Here is a 23944-nt window from a genome sequence, read left to right on the forward strand (position 1 = left end):
TAGTTGTAGGTTACTAACGAGGACAGCTGACTTAATAAACTTAAAACATTAAAACGTATTAAAAATGGTGTAAATATATTTTGAACATACTTTGATATATATGTACATATTTGTTATAGGTTCGTGACTCGACCAGTGGCCAAGTCTTACTTCCCGACGAAGTAAAAATATGTGAAAGTGAGTTATAGTCCCACTTTTAAAATCTAATATTTTGGGATGAGAATACATGCAGTTTTATAAATGTTTTACGAAATAGACACAAGTAAATGAAACTACATTATATGGGTGAATGATCGAAGCCGAATATGCCCCTTTTGCTTGGTAGCCTAAGAATTTGTAAACCGATCTACTAATTGACGCGAATCCTAAAGATAGATCTATTGGGCCTAACGAACCCCATCCAAAGTACCGGATGCTTTAGTACTTCGAATTCGTTTTTATCATGTCCGAAGGATTTCTCGGAATGATAGGGGATATTATTATATGCATCTTGTTAATGTCGGTTACCAGGTGTTCACCATATGAATGATTTTTATCTCTATGTATGGGATGTATATTGAAATATGAAATCTTGTGGTCTATTACTATGATTTGATAATATATAGGTTAAACCTATAACTCACCAACATTTTTGTTGACGTTTTAAGCATGTTTATTCTCAGGTGATTATTAAGAGCTTCCGCTGTTGCATACTAAAATAAGGACAAGATTTGGAGTCCATGCTTGTATGATATTATGTAAAAACTGCATTCAAGAAACTTATTTTTGATGTAATATATTCTTATTGTAAACCATTATGTAATGGTTGTGTGTAAACGGTATATTTTAGATTATCATTATTTGATAATCTACGTAATGCTTTTTAAACCTTTATAGATAAAATAAAGGTTATGGTTGTTTTAAAAATGAATGCAGTCTTTGAAAAACGTCTCATATAGAGGTCAAAACCTCGCGACGAAATCAATTAATATGGAACGTTTATAATCAATATGAACGGGACATTTCAATGATGGCTCAAATAGAAACAAAAGGATTCGACCCAAGTCACTAGTTACGGCCCAAGATAGAATCGAAATGTGGCAGCCCAGCAGAAGGAAAGGAGACAGCCCAACAAAAGGAAAATGGATTCATGGATTTGTTTATCTGTAACCTGAATTGCGATTAGCAGAAACATAAAAAAATTCGCATAAACTCATCATGCTTTCATCATCATCCCTTCATCATCCATTATCCATTATCCTAATTATTTTAGACAGGTTTCCAGCGAATATGATAAGCTTTACAGCTCATTACATATCATCAACTTTTCTTTACTTAACACTATCATTATTCTTTATCATCATTCATGGTTTCTTAAAAGAAAACAAGCTTCAAAATAATGGATTATCTATCGATCTCTTTGATATCATCCACATCATCATATGTCATTTTCCACTAGTTTAACTAAACATACAAGTTACCGGTAATATAATATTACTTTGCATAAAATAATAAATAGATTGAAAGTATCGACTTTTATAACCTCACCATACAAACAACTATTCATCGTCATCATGAATAACTTTCACCATATTCGTTTAACGGTTTGGAAACAAAAGAAATGCAGCAGCAATAGTAATGGTTGTTGACTGTGTGCTCAGCGAATTAGAAGCAGGAAAAAAAATGAGAGATAGAGAAGAGATGGAAGGGTGGTGATGTCGTGGTGGTTGCTGTAGGTTTTATGGTGGTTATTCCGGGTTGACGATGGTGTCTTTTTGTGGGTTACGATTGAAACAGAAACAGAAATTAACTACGTGTATTGTAGCAGTTTTGATGGCTTTGCAGTGGTGTTGATCATCGAAGAGGAAGAAAGAAGAGGAGACAAGGTGGTGTTTTAGATGGGGTTTGGTTGCGGTAGTCAGCGGTGGACTATGGTGGTGACGGAGGAGATAGAAAGAAGAAGACCAGAGGTGAGGTTGATCAAAAGAAGAAAAAAAATATGGAAACTGTTACCGAGTAGATGGATTATGGTTTTGGGTTGATTTCCTGCCACACAACAATTGAAATGTAGAAGTAGACGCAAACGATTCTAGTAGTAGTAAAAAGATGAGTAGAAGAAGACTTAATGGTGGTTGTGAAGGTGGCGAATTTATTGGTGGTTTGTGTGGTGGTTGTTCATAAGGTGACCTTGGTTTGTGATGGTGGAAGTGGGTTTTAGTTGTCAACGGTTTGAAGGTGGGTACTCATGATGGTGGTGGTTGTTTAGGGAGTAGTAGTAAACTATAATTGGGTTTTTATCATCTAATATGAAATTGTAATTGTATGATCTATATATTCATATGGAGAAAGTTAAACACAGAGAAATAATAATATAATATAATAATAATAATAATCAAAGAATAATTAAACAATCAAAAACGTGTTTAACCAACAGTATAGCAGCCACTTAACTTGTTCTTTTCTACCGACACTTTTTCACGGACTATTATTTCGTACCCCGTTGATAATTAATGGCGGATAAAAGTATTCAGAAAAATCCCAAAATTTTACAGTAATTATATTAATTTATTTTAGTCGTTATGATATAAAATTTGGTCATTAACTATTAAATAAAAATTACATTAACTGTCCCTCTCATTTATGGGTGAAATATAAAAAGTGTTAAAATTAATTAATTAGATCATAAATATACTTTTAATAAGCCTACAACTTATATAACTCATTTTCGTATCACCGTTTATTTTAAAATTACATACGTTTGAATTTAACTTGCTTAATATCAATCGAAACTTCAAACGAGTATTACAATCATTTAATATTTATTTTTAATATACTTTTTTTTATATAGAGATATATTTTAAATAATAATCATTATAATATCCTATTTTTATTTTATTAATTTTTAATAACAACAACATATAATACTTCAAATTATATTTTGAGTTATTATTTATATGTACATACACATATATCTATTTACAATTAATTGTTCATGAATCGTCGAGAGCAGTCGAAGGTCAATTGAATATATGAAACAGTTCAAAAATTTTGAGACTCAACTTTACAGACTTTGCTTATCGTATCGAAACCATATACAGATTAAGTTTAAATTTGGTCGGAAATTCCCGGGTCGTCACACCCATTGCGAGGTTTGCCCTCTATATGATACGTTTTACAAGCATTGCATTCATTTCAAAAGACGCGCTTTCTATATAAGAAAGTTTTTAAATCTGTATACATTTTTAAAGCATGTACATAAATGTTTTCGACCTGTGGTGATTTCTACATATAGATAATCCCAATAAATGATAGTTCATAATAATACATCAGTTGACTAAACAGTCAAAACATAATACATATTAATGTTTGAATGCAAAGTTTTCTTGAAAAATATGCCATGTAAGACTCCATACACATAGCAGTTAAACAGCGGAAGCTTCTTTAATACCTGAGAATAAATAAGCTTTAAAGTGTCAACCAAAAAGGTTGGTGAGTTCATAGTTTTTTCATAAATAATGATTTTCAATAGTTGTAATAGACCACAAGATTTCAGTTTCATAAATAACCATACACTCGCAAGTGTATAAAAGCATTCTATAAGTTGTAGGCACCCGGTAACAAGCCTTAACGTTCATGTTTTACCCTCTGAAGTACACCAGATTAGGCGCGTTTAAATAACCTCGAAGTACTAAAGCATCCCATAGTCAGGATGTGGTTTGTCAGGCTCAATAGATCTATCTTTAGAATTCGCGCCTACCAGTCATACACCAGTAGTTATAGTTACCAAGCTAAGGGAATATTTATGGTTTAAACCCACGTAGAATTATTTTTAGTACTTGTGCCTATTTCGTAAAACAGTTATAAAATACGCATGTATTCTCAGCCCAAAAATATATAATGCAAAAGCATTTAAAAAGGGAGCTATGAAAACTCACATATCAATATTGTGGTTCAATATTGTAAGAAAAGTATGCAGACGCAACGGAAATGATAAATTTAAGGTTGGCCTTTGATTCACGAACAATACCCCCGATCATTATCCATAACCTCCATAGCTATAATCCATAATTTCCTTAGCTTTAACCCATCTGAAAACTCGTTTTGAAATCACCCGAACATAACCCCGTCGTAGTATTTTATGTATACATAACTAATATAAATAATTATGTAAGATTAATAATAATAATAATCTTAATAATAATAATAATAATACTCCATCCGTCCCATAATAAGTGTCATATTTTGACTTTTCAAAGTCAATATTTCGCAACTTTGACTTTAAATATATTTATTTGTATAATATAATATTTGATAAAAATTATATGAGTGGATTGAGTTTTAAATGTACTTTTTATTGGTATGAGTATCGCCAACTATTTTATAGCACAAATAAAGATATTAGAGGTCAAAGTTGAAAAGAATTGACTTTGAAAAGTCAATACAGGACACTTATTATGGGACGGAGGGAGTAATGAATATGATACGGAGTAATATGTGAAGTTTTTATGAATGTCTTCGCAGATGATCGAACATATATATAGATAATAAATATAATAATATAATAAAGTAATAATATAATAATAAAATAATAATATAATAATAAAATGAATCAAACGTGTGTAATCTTAGCCGCCCCATTTTTGTTAGTTTATGCCGACAGTTTTCACGGACCGGTATTTCGTACTCTGTTGCTAATAATTGACGGGTAAAAATATGGATAAAAATTCCACTTTTTATATTTGAATATATATATATATATATATATATATATATATATATATATATATATATATATATATATATATATATATATATGTTTTGGTCTTTAGCTTTATAAAATTAGTTGTAAAAAAGTTCGTTTATAAAGTTTATAAGCGTAATATGTGTTTTCCTAGTTTTTGACTGGACAAAGATATATAATATAATATAAATTTTAATATAATAATATAATATAATAATATAATATAATAAATATAATAATATAATCATATTGAAATAAAATATAATAATAAATTTTAGAATCAAATTTAAAAAGTCGTATTTATTAAATACTTCAGGGTATATTATGTAACTTATAATTAATAATTTTTATTCATGTGAATAGTAAATTAATTAATTTCGTTTCATTTACTATTCATATGAATAGTAAATGAATTAATTTCGATTCAACTATTTAAGCTACACGTTGTTGTACGTTGTGCTTTACAAATTGTACATTTTTAATTTAACTTCGTTTCTTAAAAAAAATTACAAAAATTATATCATAAAAATAAAACGACTTAATACGTAAAATTTTTAATTTGAAATAGCATCGTTTAATAGTAATTTTTTATCGTTTCATATATAAATATTATAAAATTTAGTTTTCTAGAACTAATTATATTCAAAATCATTTTATTAAGAGGTTATAATAATAGAAATTATTATATCATAAAACGTATTCGTTTAAGAAAGTAAAATCATATATAAATCATGATTTTTTCGAGTTTTAAATTATAGGCTGCTCGTGAATCGTAGGGTAAAGTTCAATGGTTAATTAAATGTATGAAAAAATATATTTTAATGCAACACATCAATTTGCTTATCTTGTCAGAGTTATCAGAGTTTAAATTTGACCGAAATTTCCGGGTCATGACAATATGCAGGGAGCACCCAGTAACTAAGCTTAACGATGATAAGTACACTCTGTATATACACGTGGTCAAAGTGTATAAGTTACGAAGTATTAAAACGTCCGTTTTACTATTAGTGCGACTAACCCGTACGGAGTTTTGAAACTCGATAGATCTATCAATATGATTCCCGATTATCTAAACCAGTAATTAACCGTTTATGAGCTAAAGAGTTTTGTGACTGTTAACTCATGCGTATAGTAATTTAGTACTTGTGTCAAGTATGTAGAAACATAAAAGAGCATTCTTATCCAAGAAAAATATGAAAGTTCAAAAATGAGACTATAAACTTACATTTGGATGCGCAACAAAAGTTACACAATTAACATCGTAAACGTGTGACCATAGCACTCAACCTATAGTAGAGTATTCGATGCCAACTATTGTCTTTCCAAAAAAAAAAAATAGTAGAAAGGGTCGTTTATTGGTCATTCAATACTATGAATAATGTATCAATAAAGATGTCATAATCACAAAATTTAAAGATTTAAGTTCGAGTAGGACACCTGTTAAAGTTTTGTTTTCAAGAAAATTATGCCCGAGACACTTTACTATGATTACATACAATTCACTCAAAATAAACGAAAAGTCATCAGACTTTATAGTCTAAAAGGTTATTAAAAGAGCTTTTCGAAAAGTCTCGTCTTGCTATCTAGTTCATCATGAATTTTTAGTTGTATGCGTTTCACTCAGCTGCGTTCCAAAAACTAAATACTGACTTTTAAAATTCATTACTGGATTATTGTATGCGGACAACATAGGTTTTTGGGATGTATCAGAAATCCTTTTAGAGAGTTGGGATTAATTAAAGATTTCAGTTAATACTCCATTGTGATGACCGAATAATCTGTCCAAGACAGTAATCCCAATTAAATTCCAAGTAAACAGGCCTCAAGTCTTTAAATGCCCATTCCAGCCCATATTATCTGCCAGTCTCTGTCATCGTCCTGTTAGTTTCCCCAAAACAAACAAGGGAACATATCCGATTCGATCTGTTGTATACGAATTCGTTTCATTTCCATTTCAATTCAATTTCAATTTCAATTTCAGTTCGTTCTGTTTCTTTGTCTTCCACTTTTACACACAAACATCAAAGAACGCACACGCAGGAAAGTCATAACATACATGATGACAATTGCTATCTTTTGTTCACTTCAAATTCAAATGCAATTTCCATCTGGTTGTCAACAAGAAGCTCTCACAATCATGGATCAAATCTCTTTAAGGTTTCCAATCTTCCCTATACACCCTCAAAGTTACATACTTATTGATTGTTAAAAGAATTAGGGTTTCTTTTCCTTTTATATGAAACTAAGGTTTTGAGTTCGTTGTTTCTAGTTTTATATATTCAATGTCGGGAAATTAAAAAGAATTAGGGTTTCTTTATCTGCTATTTGAAAATTAGGGTTATATTAAATTGAAAATGGCTGGAAATTGTAAGGAATTAGGGTTTTTTTTTCCTTCTTAAATTAGGGTTCGAGGTACTTGATTAGGTTAGAAAAGATAAGAAATGGAGGGAAACGGTAAGGAGTTAGGTTTTAGTAAAAATAATATTTGTCGTGTTAGTAGTTTGAAAGAACAGTTGGCTAGAAAGACGTTACGTAATGTGAGATCGAAAGGTCATGTTTACATCGAACTGAGGGAAGATAAGAAGAAGCCTATATTCTTTTGCGTACTCTGTTTGTCTCCGTGTCATAGTGATTCGGTGTTGAATGATCATCTACGAGGGCATCTTCATAAGAAGATGTATGAAGCTGCTAAATCAACTTTGTTGAAGGACAATCCTTGGCCGTTTAATGATGGAATGCTTTTCTTTCATACACAATGTGACGAAAATGAAAATGAAAATGGCCGTTTAACGACATCAAATGCTAAAGTTGGAAGTAATTTGTTGGATGATGAGAAAAGTCTTGCGATTGTTGCTATGGAAACAAATGAGACGACATCTGATGATGATCAGACTGTAGATGTTGAAGATAACAGTCATAAGTTGATTATTCCTGATGTTTTATATAAAGACAGCGTTTCTGATTTAGAAGTGAGTTTAGTTGGTCTTGGTAAAATTGCTGTTAGGTATTATGTGAAGGACGGGGTTACAAAGAGAATAGGTAGAATCTGGTGTGAATGGCTTGGAGGAAATTGTGATCAAAACATGGAAGATGTAATCCCACAACATGACTTTGCTATTGTGTTATTTGCGTTTAACTATGATATGGGGAGGAAAGGGTTACTTGAAAATATGTTGTTAATGCCTTCAACAAATAGTAGGCCACCATTAGAGAAGAAAAGGAAGTCATTTTCTGATCCCGAAGATGTTAGTGAATCGTTTACTGATCAAACGGAAACTTCCAGGGAAGAATACCCGGCGTCTGCTTGCTCTAGTTCGAAAGATATTGTAAGTGGATATGGTGAAAGTTCACTGCAATTGAAACTTATACCAAACAGAAGTGTGAGAAAAGAGTTGAGGGTACATCGACGTTTAGCTTCTGAAAGATTGTGTGACATATGTCAACATAAGATGCTTCCTGGTAAAGATGTGGGCACACTTGTTAATATGAAAACTGGTAGAATTGTTTGCAGCAGTAGAAATTTGAATGGGGTACGTGTTTCTTCTCATTCTTTGTTTCATCTCATTGAAATATATATATTTATCTTGTTGTAAAGTCTTATAATAAGGGTTCTGTATGTGTTGTTATTTGTAGGCGTTTCATGTATTTCACATTTCATGCCTCATTCACTGGGTACTTTTTTGTGAGTATGAGGTTTGTATGAAACAAATAGTTGGTCCTACAGTAAAAAAGCCATGCAGAAGGAAGAAAGGTGTTGCTAAAGTTACTGAACCTGAAGAGGAGGTAAAAAAGCAAATATATTCACCTTTTTGTCCAGAATGTCAGGGGACTGGAGTAGACATTGATGGAGATGAGCTTGAGAAACCGACAGTAACTTTGTCTGAGGTTGGTAAAAGTACTAATTTGCTTCATTGCGTTACACGATTATATGTAGAGAGGGATAGGAGTAAATAACAACCTAAATATAAGTAAGAACTGTAAGAGCTAAATTTTGACCAATCATTTACAGATGCACAGGTGACATTTAGATGAAATGCATGTGAGTTTGATTCATATGTATTGAGGAGAGTGATTGACTATTAGTTAAAGTGCCAAAAATATTTCACATTAGTGAAAAAATTGTAGATTCTTGAAGACAAGGTCATAATCTTCTTCATATAGTTCTATGATCATTGCATTATCAGTTTTTTCTTTGCTTCATAACTCACAATTGAACGGAACATTGTAAATTTTTAATTTTGTGGAGTTTTTAAAATGCTTGTTAGTGCTGTAATTTTCATGGGACAGAGAAAATAGGTTTAAGTAGAACTTGATTATATTGTGATTCGTTGTATTGGTTTTTAAAGCTTCTTCCATTTGTTTTAGATGTTCAAGTATAAGATGAAAGCCAGTGATGGACATAGAGAATATATGAAGAATCCTGAAATGTTAGAAAATTGCTCAACCGGCTTTTATTTCCCTCCTCAGTCTGAAGAAACTTTGCAGGTTCTACATTTTTTTTGTTTTTTTGCTTTAATGCTGTTGAGGGTTTTCTAGTACTGAGTTAAAAACGATTTGGAATTATGAACATATGCTTATGCATGTCTATTCTTAGATGTTGCAGTTTTGAGTCATTTGTATATAAATGGGTTGATTCAGATTACGTGTGTCTAAGAATGTGTCAAATGGGTTGAATGGGTCACCAAAATGTACTTAATAGTGCTTACAAGATACAACCTTCTGAAACACTTCTATTCACAAATTTTGATTTTTTTTCTTCTACTAATTTTTTATAATTAACCTTAGCAAGTTAAGTTTCATATGTCCCTAAAATGTACAGTACTTCATTGTGGGTCATCCGGACCCGACCAATATATACTTAATTGCTCACACTTAAAGGTTGCATATTTGAATCCAAACCTAGTTTGACCAGTTACCATCGCTATGACCCACCCATTGTGCAATCTAGTCATGTTTATCGTTTATAATAAATAATAAGTGATGATTTTGGGTTACCTTATTGTAGGAAAATGTTTCACCACTGAAGACAATTCGCTTCTATCGTGCTGCTGAGTAGAGTTTGATCAGCAGATCAGATGTAAACCATCTTGTACAAAGAAAGATTCTGTAACAGTTTACATTGTATGTCTAGGTATTAGACTATTAGCTTCTTGTAAATATCATGCTTCTTACATATATGCATATTACTTGGAGTAGAGATTGAACATACACTTGTAGGGTATTTTTGCTTTATATGGTTATCATTGTTGTTTAACATTTTTTATTGCCTCCATTTTATATAACAAATCAATTGAACAAATGACTACAAAACTTTGAGCTTCTGTTAAGATAAAACACAAAATGTCTATTAAGTTTTCACTTTATATCTATATAATCTTATAAAGTATTCAGTTATCACTTTATATCTATATAAACTACAAAATGTATTCTGTTCGAAAAAAATCACTTTATATATATGTCATGCTCATGGGTTGTGGGTTTTAGCTGTATCCGTTCTATCCCCACTACTTGAACTTATACTTGTGTTTGCAACCTTGGATATACGGTTGTATGCAACTAGCAATAAAAGGTCTTTGCTAAGGGAAAACGTAAGGTGCAAGAAGGACAGAAAAAAAAAGGGTGTCAGGCGCATTAAAAAAAAATAATGAAGTTAATTACTAATATGCCCTTAAGGAACAGTGATGGGCCAATCCACAATCCCATGTGAAGGAATGAATATCAAATCCACAAAACAACAATCACATGTGAAGGAACGAATCTCAAAACAACAAACAAAACTTACTGTATAATTTGAAAGCCGATCCACACAGTTTGGTTATTTAAATGTAATGGCCTAATGGTTGCTGATCTTGATTTCGTTCGGTGTTATGTTTCGAAGATTGTTGTGTAACTCTTGTATTCTGCACGCCCCTTGGGTGCCTTTGTTAATATATTATTGTTTTCATTAATTAGTGTTCCATGGATAAAAGATGAAAATTTATACGTCATAGTATTGTTTTTTATTCATAAATAAAACTTTATTACGAGTAGTATTTTATTTAGAAAATGCATTTATTTATTTATTTATTTATTTATTACAAATGTGAAGTTATTTTTTACTCCGTCTTTAATTAAAGTAAACCCTAATACATCCCCTGAATCCTCAGAGCTCATCTCTATTAAAAATGGCACCTTTGCGATTGTTCAAGCCTTATACGTCTAGCAATTCATTACTATTATCAAAATATAGTCCAATTTATAGGGTTTTATTCAACTCCTCAGTTTCCACACAAATTCATGAAGTTCCGAATAAGAAGGTTTCACCGGCGCTAATAAAATGCATGACGATACTTGATCAATGGCGAAATAAAGGAAATGAAATCAGTGATATGAATGTCGATGAGCTTAAAAACATGATTAAAGTTTTCAGGAATCACAACGAATATTCACAAGCTATTCAGGTTAGCAAGACAATAGTCTATCTATGTATATGTATCTATTCTATTTTCTGTATTAAAAAGAGTATAAGAAATGCTGTAAGCCCCTGAATACATTGTATGCAAATTTCATCTCCTTTTGATCTTGTTCAAGTTAAAAATGAATATTACCCCAATCAACCCATATTGAGTAAATGGGTCAAAATTGCCACTCCCAGCTTGTTATGTGAGGGGGTTTAATTAAGTAAATGAGTCAAAAAGCTTCTATGTGTTACCTTTTTATCCTGAATTTAAGATTATATGTTCTTATGATTTCAGCTCTCTGAACTTATAACTGACAAAACACCTGGAAACATTGCTGTTCACTTGGATTTAACTGCAAGAGTTTATGGTCTACAACAGGCTGAGTATTACTTCGATTCCATCCCAGATTCTTTAAAGAATTACAAGGTTTATGGAACTCTATTAAACTGTTATGCTTTCAACCTATCATTGGAAAAAGCAGAATCCACTATGGAAAAGATGAAACAATTAGGATACATGACGTCACATTCGTACCACAGTATGCTAAGTCTATACACTAAAACCAGAAACCATAAGAGGTTAGTCAAACTTGTGGATGAAATGCTTAAAACAGGGGTTCGTTATCACAGAACAACATATTACATGCATTTAACTGCGTATGGTACTTTTGACATAGAGGCAATGGAAAAGCTTCTTGGTTACATGGAAACGAATCCCGATATCACTCTCGATTGGCGTGTTTATCTCATTGCTGCAAAAGGGTACTTAAATTTTGATCAAAAGATAAAATCTTTAGAAATGTTGAAGAAATCAGAAGCATTTGTTTATCAGAATACAGACGGGATTGCTTATGAGTCCCTGATCACCATGTACGCAAATCTTGGTGAAAAGGAAGATGTTTATCGTATATGGGATTTGTATAAAAAAACATGGAGGAAAGTAAGTAATACAGGTTATCATCATATGGTAAGCGCGTTAGTTAAATTAGATGATTTGGAAGGAGCTGAGAAGATTTTGACCGAATGGGAATCTTCAACAAATAATTTTGACTTTTGGGTAGTCAACGTTTTGGTCAATGGGTATAGTAAGAAGGGTTACTGGAAGAAAGCTGAAAGTTATGTTGAAAGATTAGTGGGTATGGGAATGAAACCTCCTACAAGCACGTGGAATTGTTTGGCTACTGCGTTTTGTAATTCTAAAGAGATGGAGAAGGCTGTGATTGCAATGAAGAATGCGATTTTAAGTTATGATAATCGATGGAAATTAAATCAAGTTACTTTGAAATCATGTATCAAGTACCTTCAAGAGAAGGGTGATACAGAAGTAGCAAATGAGTTTGCAGCTGCAATTGAGGGGCATAATGAAAAGAAACCTGTAAGTGTTTAAGCATATGCATCTGTTACTAATAATCTAATTTTTGATTCTTCAAGCACTTGAAAATCATGTCTTTATCAGTTGTCACATCTTAATGGCGTTTAATTAGAGATGACTAGTTTGACCACACAATTTATGAATGGGTGGATTTGGTGTATGAGTATCATAGGTTGTCTAAGCTAAAGATGGAACGGGCCAAAAGGGTTGAAAGTTGCCAAAGTACATTTTTTGGTGCAGAAACCCTTTTTTTATGGTATCATTGTAGTAATTTAGTTTTTGTATATTATGTTACAGTAGTTGATTACTCTTTTATATGATCAAAGACTGCACTCATATATAGGTTAGTATATATAGTGGGGGGATTGGGAATGAAACCAGTCTGCCCATTTTGACCCGTGTGAAGATTTTACATCTGTCATCTTGAGCCCATTTGACCATGTTACTAAACCCATCTATTCGCCACACCACCTTTATAAGTAATAAATAATCATTGGTTTAAAATAGCATTTTATCTGGTTGGCAGAAAATAGAAGGCGCAATGCGACATGTGACGGTGACTTCTGACCAATAGAATTTGAGGTTAAAATACATACGAGTATTTCTCTACATAAAGTGACTCAAAAGGTGATTTGTAGTCCAAAAAGTTGATACACCAAAATTGTACTGTGATGCTCAATCCTAAATGCTGTGGTACACCATACATCGGCATACAACATGCATTTTGATGTTGGCATTGATATGGACCTGCATAAAAGACATGCTGCCAAAGATTTTAGCCTCAAATCTTTGACCCATCAGGATTGCAATCTTGCATCTTCTAAGTTGTAACTTTAACTTGTATTACACCCTGCGTGTATCGTTTAGTTAATATTGTGGGAATTCAATTAGTTCTTTGGTATTTGTATTCAACGTGTGGGGTTTTGCTAACGATAGTTAGAGACCAATAAGTTTTGACATGCATAAACTATTTATTACTAAAATCAGTAGGGACTTTGTTATTGTTGAGATGCAAGTAATTATGTATGTTTGAAGGCATTAAAGGCAGCCTGTAAATTTCCTAAATTTATAGTTGGTATCAATAACTGCTCTTTAAACACAATTAGTAGCATTTTGGTGCTTCATCTGTTGGAACATTAAACACCCACTAGCAGGGGAGGATCTGTTAAGGGGCAACCGGAGTCAGCCACCCCCAATGACCTAATTTTTTAGTGTAGCTATATTTAAAATTCGATGTTTAGTGTATTTTTTGTGTGTTAAATTTTGCTATTTTGGCCCCTTCATTTTGTTTTCTACAAGTTTTCAACGTTTAGCACTCGTCGAAAGAAACTCCTGGATCCACCACCACTACTGCCACTAGCGATAAAAATTACATACTTTTAGGTATGTGTAATATATTTATTTGAATATTTGAATATACAATATTAATTTTATCTTATAAATGCACACATTTTTGGAGAGAATGAAGCAAGTCCATAATAAAAAAACAAGTTAAATAATTCAGATGTTCACAAGGATCTAATCTATTCAAAGACCATTTCACCAATGCATATTAAAAAACACTTTGAACTTAACAAACCAGCATCTAAAACCATTAAGTCATTACTGAAAATGTGTTGTGTGTGAATTGTATTCTTCACCTATATAATTCTGAGCTGGAACTTGCTCAATAGATGACACAATCTCCCCCCTTCTTACTCTGCAGTTTCTTTCTCGACTTTGGTTCTATGGTAGGTCTTGTTATTGGTAACAAAATTAACTTCAGCAATATCCCTCGTAAGGTCTTCATAAAGGATATGAATGAGTACAACGGCCTTGGTAAGAAATCCAAAGGTGTAATGATAAGAAGAGTGGTTAAGAAGTGTCGGATTAATTTTAAGGTGTAAGACAAATCGGTTTGGGTTGGAGCGACCCGCAAACAGCTTTGGGTAGTTTTTAAGGAAGCTAAGACATGGTTACAATTTTTTTTTTTAACATGAATGATATATAATGTTTAAAAAAATAACATAAAAAGCTGCATGTACTCCAAATATACTTTAGGTTACTTTTACCGAGTTTAACAAGCTAAATGTTTTGTATTGACCCATTTGGCATGTTTGAGATTATAAAGAAGACAACCTAAATTGACTTGTCATAAGTATATGGACATTGGACTCAATAAATTCTCCATCAATGTTGCAATCTCGAGTTGCCTGACCACAGTAGCTCGAACTACCTGTTGAACAAATAACAAGAAGCCAAGTTCAAGTCCACTTACATTTATATAACAAAGATCATTTGACAACAAAGAATAACTGCTAAATATTCTACACTCTTGGTTTTGTTAAGATAGATTCAATAGAATTGATCCTCAAAACAGCTATCTTTTTGCACTGGATAGTATCAAATCCGGGAAAAAATTATCCGATAAATTTTTTAATTTTATTACATAAAATCATCATTATATATAGTATAAGCAGATATCTAGATAACATATGTTATATATATGGATATGGATTCATTTGGCCCTGCTTATTCTTGCTCGTGCCAGATGATGAAACTGTAAGAATCCACCTATCCTGATAACAACTTAATGCTCATCTTTACAATTTTCTCATGAACAGTATAAACCATTGAACAAACACGAAGCCAGTAGACTTACCATCTCCTCGGCTAGAAGAAGACCATCCACAAATAAAATCTGGAACGTGTCTAAATATCAAGTACAAGAAAAGAGAAAACATTAATTATTGGAAATAGACTAACCACCTCATAAGTTTCCATAGGGACCCCGTTTAACAAGTTACACCATCAGCTTGCTCCTCGTTATTGAACTTCTCAGATATGTGTTTAGGAAGGATTCTAATGTCTACCACTAATGCACCTTCATGTGTCTTAGTATTGTTGTCAAGTTCAACAGCAGACTAACTTAACGTTATATTATAAATATAAAAAGCATTTAGAGCTGGAAAATCAGTTACACCATCATCCGCCATTTTTACACAAAATCATAGCAATTCCTTCATCAAATCGATTCATCTATGAGAGGAGAGCATCTCTGTTAGGTCTCTGATCGTTCCATATCTGTGTTGAATCCATGAATTCATCAAAACCTAGGAAGTCGACTCGTAAGGGCAAAGTTCCTGGTAAATTTGACAATTCAATCCATAATCTCAATAATAAGAACAAGGATCCAAAACAGAACATTGAATTGAAGAAACCTGGGGAATCAGTTGAATCAAATGAGGCTCCTGAGTGTTAATAAATGATATGGTGTTTACTGATTGATTGCATACGTACATAACACAAAGCCATATATATAGGCAAATAACCCTAACCAATCTAATTGGGCTGAGCCCATACAATACAAATAATATAGGTCATGGGCTAAATATCTAGTCTAACATCCCCCACAGTTTGAGCGGGAGTACTCCGGACGCTCAAGCTGGGTCTAAACTCGTCAAACAGTGCATACGGGAGTCCTTTGGTGAAGATGTCAGCAAACTGGTATCTGGACGGAACATGTAAGACCCGTACCTGTCCCTGAGCAACTAGATCACGAACAAAGTGAATATCGATCTCAATGTGCTTGGTTCGCTGATGTTGAACCGGATTAGTAGAGAGGTAGACGAAGCTGACATTATCACAGTAAACTAAGGTAGCAGAAGTAAGAGGACAATGAAGCTCGCACAAAAGATTACGAATCCAACAAGTCTCGGTAACGGCGTTGGCAACTCCCCGATATTCTGCCTCTGCACTGGAACGAGAAGGCGTGGGTTGCCTCTTAGAAGACCATGACAATAGATTGTTGTCGAGGAAAACACAATAGCCTGAGGTGGATCGTCTGGTGATGGGACAGCCTGCCCAGTCAGCGTTAGAATAAGCGACCAATGTGGTTGGAGAAGATGCATATAACTGTAGACCAAGGTCAGCGGTACCCTGAATGTAACGAATGATCCGCTTGAGAGCGTGCATGTGTTGCTCTCGAGGGTCATGCATGAAGAGACAAATCTGTTGAACAGCGTAAGAGATGTCTGGTCGAGTAAATGTAAGATACTGTAGTGCACCTGCAAGACTGCGATAGAGAGTGGGGTCCTTAACAGGGGGACCATGACTAGTAAGTTTGGCACCGGTTCGACCGGGGTCCTGCAAGGATGACATGAGGGCATACCAGCCCGCTCAATGATCTCGGAGGCGTACTGTTTCTGGGAGAGGAACATTCCAGAAGCGGTACGAGTAGCATGAATGCCAAGGAAGTAGTTCAGGGGGCCTAAATCAGTCATAGCAAATTCCTTATGTAAGGAAGCAATAATCCGTTGGACTAAGCATATAGAGGAGGCAGTCAACACAATATCATCAACATATAATAACAGGTATGCTGTATCCAAACCCTGGCGATAGATAAAAAGAGAAGTGTCACATCGACTCTGGTGAAAGCCAATCTGCTGAGCTGAGCATAACCTGCAAACCGCTGAAACCATGCACGGGGGGCCTGCTGTTGAGCCTGCTGCTGGGCTTGTTGTTGAGCCTGCTGTTGGGCTTGTTGTTGAGCCTGCTGTTGGGCTTGCTGTTGGTCAGATATCATCATTTGTTGGGCTTGTATGATATTTAATAACTGGGCCTCCAATTCAAGATTATATGCTACTGATCGGGTGCTACTTGTATCACATTTACTAACCATTTTTTTTAGGGCTTCAAAACAATACAAGTGGCGGCAGCAACTATGAGCAATAGATGCCTAATTCTAGCGAGGCCTAAATAATATACGGAGTAGTAAAGTAGCTAGAGATTGCAAGTCTCTTCAACAATAGAAAATAATTACTAATATAATATTTAGGAGTAAATAATCAAGAAGCAAAGCACATGATCTGTCAGACCTCTTCGGAGAAAATAATCAAGAAGGAAAAGTATACACGTATGAAGATTCCTTGGAGTTTTCAATATGTTTGACTTTTTGAGATTAACAACTAGGTGATTTGATCTTATACAGTAATAAAAAAGAAAATACCATCTACTCCGTAAAAGATAACGATGGCAGAAATTGAACGGCAACTATGATGCTTTTGTGCAGGCAATGGCCGAACGATATTTTATATTGAGAGTGTTACGGTTGTTGAAAGTGATGAAGCTATTCCAGAGCAAGTTGTTGGTGATTTTGGCAGTGTAAGTCAACCTTCAAATACTGATTCACCTGTCAAAACTGCATCTATTAGTAACAATACTTATGCTATTATTATCAATAAAAGTGTCTTTGATACAAAATTGGAGTATGTACCTACAAGTATTGATGATGCTGGTAATGAGTATGTTGTATTTGAGGATGCTTTTGTAGAGGAAAGTAGTAAACAGTGGCAGTCTACTGCTTGTGGATATACTCTAGGTTGTAATATGACCTATAATGCTCTAAGTTATAATTTGAGGAAAATGTGGAAATCATTTGGGCTACAGGACATCATAATGGATTGTAAGAACATTTGCTATTTCAAATTTGAAAATGAGCAGTGTATGAATAAGGTCATTAAAAACAGCCCTTGGATTGTGAATGGAAAACCACTGTTGGTTCAACAATGGAACCCTAACCTCACTATTGAAAAAATTGACCCAATCAAAGTGCCAATTTGGGTCAAATTTAAAGAAGTCCCATTAGAAGCATGGAATGTTAAGGGTTTAAGTGCCATTGCAAGTAGGGTTGGTAAGCCTATTTCAATGGACACTATAACTGCAAATATGTGCCATATAAAGGAAGTGGTAGAGCTGGATTTGCTAGAATAATGGTGGAGGCTGAAGCTAAAAAAGGTTTGGTTGATCAGGTTGAAATCCAGTATAAGGATAAAGAACAAAAGGTTAAGGAGATTAAGAAGGTGATGGTGGATTATGAATGGAAGCCCTCTATTTGTGAACACTGCAATGTTTTTTGTCATAACACTAAGGAGTATAAAGTTAGACCCAGAACTGAGGAAGAAATTAAAGTCATTAGTCAAAAAGCTGTGTATAATGACAAGGAGGGCTTTGTGGAGGTTAAAAAGAGGAACAATTTTGTCAAAAGTTTTAAACCTCAACAATCTAATACTGCTTTTGCATACAAGCCTAAATAAAATGCAAATAGATATGATGCATTCAATTTAGCTGGCATTGGTCAGAATGGTGATATGGGAAAGGTTGACCTATTCATAAAAAATAAGAAGCAGCCTAGTCTAAGTGAATCTAAGGACTGGACTAATGAAATATTTCTGTATTTTAAAAAGAAATGGGAACAATTACAGATCATTGAACCTGATGATTACAGTGAAGATGTGATTTTAAATGAGAAGGAAAGTGTATTAGAGAATGAATTGAAAGGAAGGATTGATGGCATTTTATTCCAAAATCAATGATGAATAAAGATTTCAAAATTGCAACATGGAATATTAGAGGTATGAGTACTTTGGATAAACAATCTGAAGTAAAGAATATTATAAAGGATGAAGGGTTGAGTATGTGTATAGTTCTTGAAACTCACCTTAAAAATAATAATATCCATAAAGTCTGCACTGTGTTTAATAATTGGAAATGGTATTCCAATATCAATTTCAGTTCTAATAGTTGTAGAATTATTGTAAAATGGGATGACAATAAAGTGAATGTTATGATTCATAGCTGCACTAAGCAAGCTATTTTCTGTTTGGTTGAGATAATAAGTACAAAACAAAAGATTTTTTACAGTTTTGTGTATGCATGTAATAAAGGGAAGGATAGGATTTCTCTTTGGAAAGACTTGGTGATTCAGAAAAGTATAACAAATAAATGCCCATGGTTATTATGGGTGATTTCAATGTGACTAGATATTTGAGTGAGCATTCTTCAGGAAGTTCTTTGTTGACTGATGACATGAAAGAGTTTAACTCTTGTATCTCTGAGCTTGAGGTGGAAGATATTTATAGTTCTGGTTTTCATTTCACTTGGACCAAATCCCTTAAAAACCCTAAATGTGGTAAACTGAAGACGTTAGACATAATTTTGATAAATGAGGAGGTCATGAATTCTATCCCTCAAGCAAATGGCATTTTCTTACCTTATGTGATTTCAGATCATAGTCCTGCCATATTGTGTTTACCACATTTTATGGTAGATAAACCTAAATCTTTTAGGTTTATGAACTTCATTGCTGATAAAAAAGAATTTTTGCCTACTGTTGAGAAGGGTTGGGAGGACAAGCATGTATGGTGTTCTATGTACTGTCTTCAAAAGAAGTTAAAAGGGCTTAAAAAGGAGTTAAGGAGGTTAAGTTGGTCTGATGGGAATATTTTTGATAAGGTAAAGCATCTAAAGCAGGAGTTAAAAACTTGTCAAGCTCAAATTGATATGGATCCTCACAATGCCAATTTAAGAGAAGCTGCAAGCAAGTTACTTGTTGATTATGAGGCTGCAAAACATGATGAATTCCTAATCCTGCAGCAGAAAACAAAAATCAAATGGTTAAGTGAAGGTGATAAGAATACTAAGGGCCTGTTTCTTTTTGACTTTTTGGGCTGGATTGAGTGAACACATTATTCGGTCACCAGAATGGCTGTTTACTTTTGGCTTAAAACCAAATGAAAGGCTGAATTGAATGATTATTGGTAAGCTAAAAAAGGGGTGTCCTCCCCATATAACCAAAATTGTTACTATTATACCCCCTCTTTCCTCTTTCATCTTTCAAATACCATCTTAGATCAAAAGTACTCAAAATCAGAAGAACCAAAATCAAATCCACCCCAAATTGAATTCCCATCTCATAAATCACATTTGTTCTTCATTTACACAAATCGTAGATCTTTCACAAGTAGTAGATCTTCCACGAATCGTAGCCACGACCACCACATGCTCATACGACGACGGTTGAAAATTGCAGATCTCAAAAGCCACCACCATTTTCTTCATGGTGGAACTCGAATTGAAACATCGCTACAAAATTATTTCATGAAATGAACATTTTTTAATTTAATTTTTGTTACACAATTGATGAAAATAAGATGAGTTGTCAATAAGCTTGAAAGAATAGGCAATCGATTTGAACGATGAAGTGCCATTGCAGTTTGAAGATGGAAACAATCATCATGCAATTCTTTTATATGTTAATGTTTTTGTGTTATTATTAATTATTAATTAATGTTTTCAACAAATGAATCTATTATGATTTTTTTTTTAATTTAGAATAATCCATTTTTACCTATTTTTGTTTATATAAGCTGTCATATTAATTTGATTATCGAAATAACATGTGGTTAAATAACATGAGTTTATTTTATTTCTAGCTTTGTTATTTTAATTTGATTTTGTTTAGGGATAAAATAGTCATTTTCATCATTTAGATGATTTATTCAGCGCAATAAGTAAACAAGATTACTAAATAACTGATTACTGCATATACCTATTCTATATCCATACTGTTATCTTTATCCATAAAGAACTTAATGAAAAGAAAAGTAAACAGCCCCTAAGTACTTTCATAATATTTTGAAGAGTAGGAAACAAAAATCAAGAGTTAAAAGTATTTGCAATGAAAGTGGTACTAGATATTTTGGGGATGAGGTTGTAGATCAATTTGTAAATCACTTTCAAAATTTTCTGGGGAAAACATATTCTGTCAGGCCTATTGATGAAGTGGGAGAAATTTTAGAAATTTTTTCTACAACTCTTGATGAATCTGAGACTAATGAAATGGTTGTGGAGGTCACTGATGAGGAGATAAAGGAGGACATCTTTGATATAGATAGTGATAAGGCTACTGGTCCATATGGATATACTTCACATTTCTTCAAAAAAGCATGGGAGATTGTGGGAGATGATGTGTGCAGGGCCATAAGAGAATTCTTTATCACTGGGGAGTTAATTGGTGGTATTAATTCTACATTGATAGCATTGATTCCCAAGTTTGAAACTCCCAATAAAGTCTCTGATTTCATACCAATAGCATGTTGCAATGTTTTATTCAAAGGGATTAGCAAGATTATAGTGAATAGAATGAAGAAAAGGCTTGGAAAGCTGGTTAATATAAATCAAAGTGCATTTATACCTGGTAGAGCTATTCAAGACAATATCCTTGTCACACAGGAGCTGTTGAAAGGGTACTGTAACGACCCGTCAAAATCGCTATTGACGCTGTACGTTATTCATTGATTTTACAGTGAGGTTTTGACCTCTATATGATACTTTTTGTAAACATTGCATTCTTTTGAAAAGGTACACTATCAATTGAATATATATATATCCAAGGTTTTCGACATTCGATGATTTCTACGTATAAACAATCACCGTAAATAATAGTTTTTAATAATATATCTGTTGACAATACAGTCAAAATAAGATACATGGTGATGATTTTGTGAATGCAAAGTTTTCTCGAATAAAGCATATATGACTCCATGCACATAGCTTGTATAATGTATAAGCAAACAGCGGAAGACTTCTAGGGACCTGAGAATAAACATGCTAAAAGTGTCAACACAAAGGTTGGTGAGTTCATAGTTTTAATATTATGCATAATCTGTATATAAAGACGGACCACAAGATTTTAGTTGTTTCATCCAAAACATTTATCAAAATATTCTACGAAATTGAGCACCTTGGTAACTAAACTTAACGTATATATAATAAGTACCCATGTTTTAACATACATGCAACCAACATGTACAATACACGCAAACCAACGTGTACTAAACTCAAATAGCATACGTCCGTTTTATAGTTCAAGTTAGGGCTTCTATCCTGGAACGGATGGGGATGTCAAGCCCTATGGATCCATATACAACTACTCGCACCCACCAGTTCTTATAACCGACAGTTACTAGTTACCAATGCTAAGGGATTTTTAGTTCAAACTCAATGTAGAATTAAGTATGTACTTATGTCCATTGCGTATAAAATAAAGTGCATGTATTCTCAGCTCAAAAATATTTAAAGCGTTAAAAAGGGGATCTATAAACTTACGGTTCAATATTGAGATTCAATATTGTAGGCAAATTGCGTAGACGTAATGATAGTGGATGATTGTATGGTTGGTATTGGATTCAAGAACAATAACCTTGTTTCCTTAGTTTTAACCGGTTTGAAGCCCGTTATAAAAACACCCGCGTATATACTTGTTGTAGTATATAACTATTAATTTTTGTAATTTAAACTAAAAACCTACGGAGTATATTTATGTTATGTGTGCTTTTGAAATAAAATTATGCGGAGTAATGAATTCGGTTCGCTGAACGAGTACATATATAGATATAATAATAATAATTTAAATAATATAATAATATAATATAATATTATAATAAATAATAAACGTGTTAAACAGTGAAGCCGCCTCCCATTTTGTTAGTTTATGACAACGAATTACACGAATTGTGTAAAGATTACAAATTCCGTACCGTAAATGAATTAATTCAATCGAATGAATTTTTAAAATTTTAAAAAATCGTATTTCTTAAATACTTTAGGGGTATGTTATGTAACTTATAATTAATAATTTCTATCATGTCGCTTTCATGTGAATAATAATTTAATTAATTTTGTTTCATTTACTATTCATATGAATAGTAAATGAATTAATTTCGATTCAACTATTTAAGTTACATTGTTGTACGTTGTGCTTTACAGCTTGTACATCTTTGATTTAATTGCGTTTCTTCTTATAAATTAAAAAATTTACATAATAAAAAAATTAAATGATTATATACGTAAAAATTTTAATTTGAAATTGCATCATTTAATATTAAATTTTTATTATTTCGTATATAAATATTATTCGCATGTTTCCGTACGTATATATATATATATATATATACATATACATATACATATACATATACATATACATATACATATACATATATGTAATTATCACAAGTTATGACGTTCATGAATCGTCGGTCAAACAGGGTGATCAACCGTTATATAAAAACTCATTTACAAAAGTTTTAAAACTTGTCAAAATTCATTGCTTATCATGACGAAAATATTAAATCATATAGAGAATTGGTTTAAATAAGTCGAAATTTTCCGGGTCATCACAGTACCTCCCCGTTAAAGAATATTTCGTCCCGAAATTTTGACAGAGGTCATCATGGTTGATCGTAAGAATATTTTTATGAAGAATATAAGTTGAAATTTAGATTTTTATCACCATTGAGTAATATGGATAAAACAATTCGATTACTCGAAGTGTATGAGAGGAGCTATCGCAAAAGAGTGAAATGATGAAATCAAAGATTCGTCTTAACTCTTGACGTAGTCACGGTTGATTTCCGAGATTTAAGGAAGCTAAACAAGATTTCCGTAATCTATATAAGATTTGATTAAGGAAATTAGGATCCTCTTTAATTAAATGCGGTAACCTGCCTCGATTGTTATGTCTGATGTTTCGCTATAAATTAACCTCTTCCGTTCCATTATTTTTCTCAACTCTTTTCTTCTCTTCCTCAAT

The 23944-nt window shown here is 32.9% G+C and overlaps 3 protein-coding genes across 3 annotated transcripts; all 3 read left to right on the top strand.

Moving 5' to 3' along the window:
* Positions 1–6597: 6597 nt before the first annotated feature.
* LOC139856371 (uncharacterized) lies at positions 6598–9934 on the top strand. The gene is made up of 4 exons (XM_071845472.1): positions 6598–8250; positions 8354–8605; positions 9086–9205; positions 9726–9934. Exons 1-4 carry the CDS (start codon positions 7162–7164, stop codon positions 9774–9776), a joined length of 1512 nt encoding a protein of 503 aa, XP_071701573.1. The 5' UTR covers positions 6598–7161; the 3' UTR covers positions 9777–9934.
* A 910-nt stretch (positions 9935–10844) lies between these two features.
* LOC139856388 (pentatricopeptide repeat-containing protein At2g20710, mitochondrial-like) lies at positions 10845–13571 on the top strand. Its single transcript, XM_071845474.1, has 3 exons — positions 10845–11160; positions 11455–12534; positions 13058–13571. Exons 1-3 carry the CDS (start codon positions 10885–10887, stop codon positions 13103–13105), a joined length of 1404 nt encoding a protein of 467 aa, XP_071701575.1. The 5' UTR covers positions 10845–10884; the 3' UTR covers positions 13106–13571.
* A 5722-nt stretch (positions 13572–19293) lies between these two features.
* On the top strand, positions 19294–20031 carry LOC139903435 (uncharacterized). Its single transcript, XM_071885812.1, has one exon. The coding sequence runs from the start codon at positions 19294–19296 to the stop codon at positions 20029–20031; it is 738 nt and encodes a 245-aa protein (XP_071741913.1).
* Positions 20032–23944: the final 3913 nt, after the last annotated feature.

The sequence above is a fragment of the Rutidosis leptorrhynchoides genome, chromosome 1 (assembly GCF_046630445.1).
Source record: "Rutidosis leptorrhynchoides isolate AG116_Rl617_1_P2 chromosome 1, CSIRO_AGI_Rlap_v1, whole genome shotgun sequence".
Classification (NCBI taxonomy): domain Eukaryota; kingdom Viridiplantae; phylum Streptophyta; class Magnoliopsida; order Asterales; family Asteraceae; genus Rutidosis; species Rutidosis leptorrhynchoides.

Excerpts from the sequence above, each read along its gene's own strand:
- LOC139903435 (XM_071885812.1), top strand. The coding sequence starts at position 19,294 with ATGCCCATGGTTATTATGGGTGATTTCAATGTGACTAGATATTTGAGT.
- LOC139856388 (XM_071845474.1), top strand. The coding sequence starts at position 10,885 with ATGGCACCTTTGCGATTGTTCAAGCCTTATACGTCTAGCAATTCATTA. Across the intron at positions 11,161-11,454 it reads AATATTCACAAGCTATTCAG|CTCTCTGAACTTATAACTGA; the intron begins GTTAGCAAGACA and ends TTATGATTTCAG. Across the intron at positions 12,535-13,057 it reads GGCATAATGAAAAGAAACCT|AAAATAGAAGGCGCAATGCG; the intron begins GTAAGTGTTTAA and ends TCTGGTTGGCAG.
- LOC139856371 (XM_071845472.1), top strand. The coding sequence starts at position 7,162 with ATGGAGGGAAACGGTAAGGAGTTAGGTTTTAGTAAAAATAATATTTGT. Across the intron at positions 8,251-8,353 it reads GCAGTAGAAATTTGAATGGG|GCGTTTCATGTATTTCACAT; the intron begins GTACGTGTTTCT and ends TGTTATTTGTAG. Across the intron at positions 9,206-9,725 it reads AGTCTGAAGAAACTTTGCAG|GAAAATGTTTCACCACTGAA; the intron begins GTTCTACATTTT and ends ACCTTATTGTAG.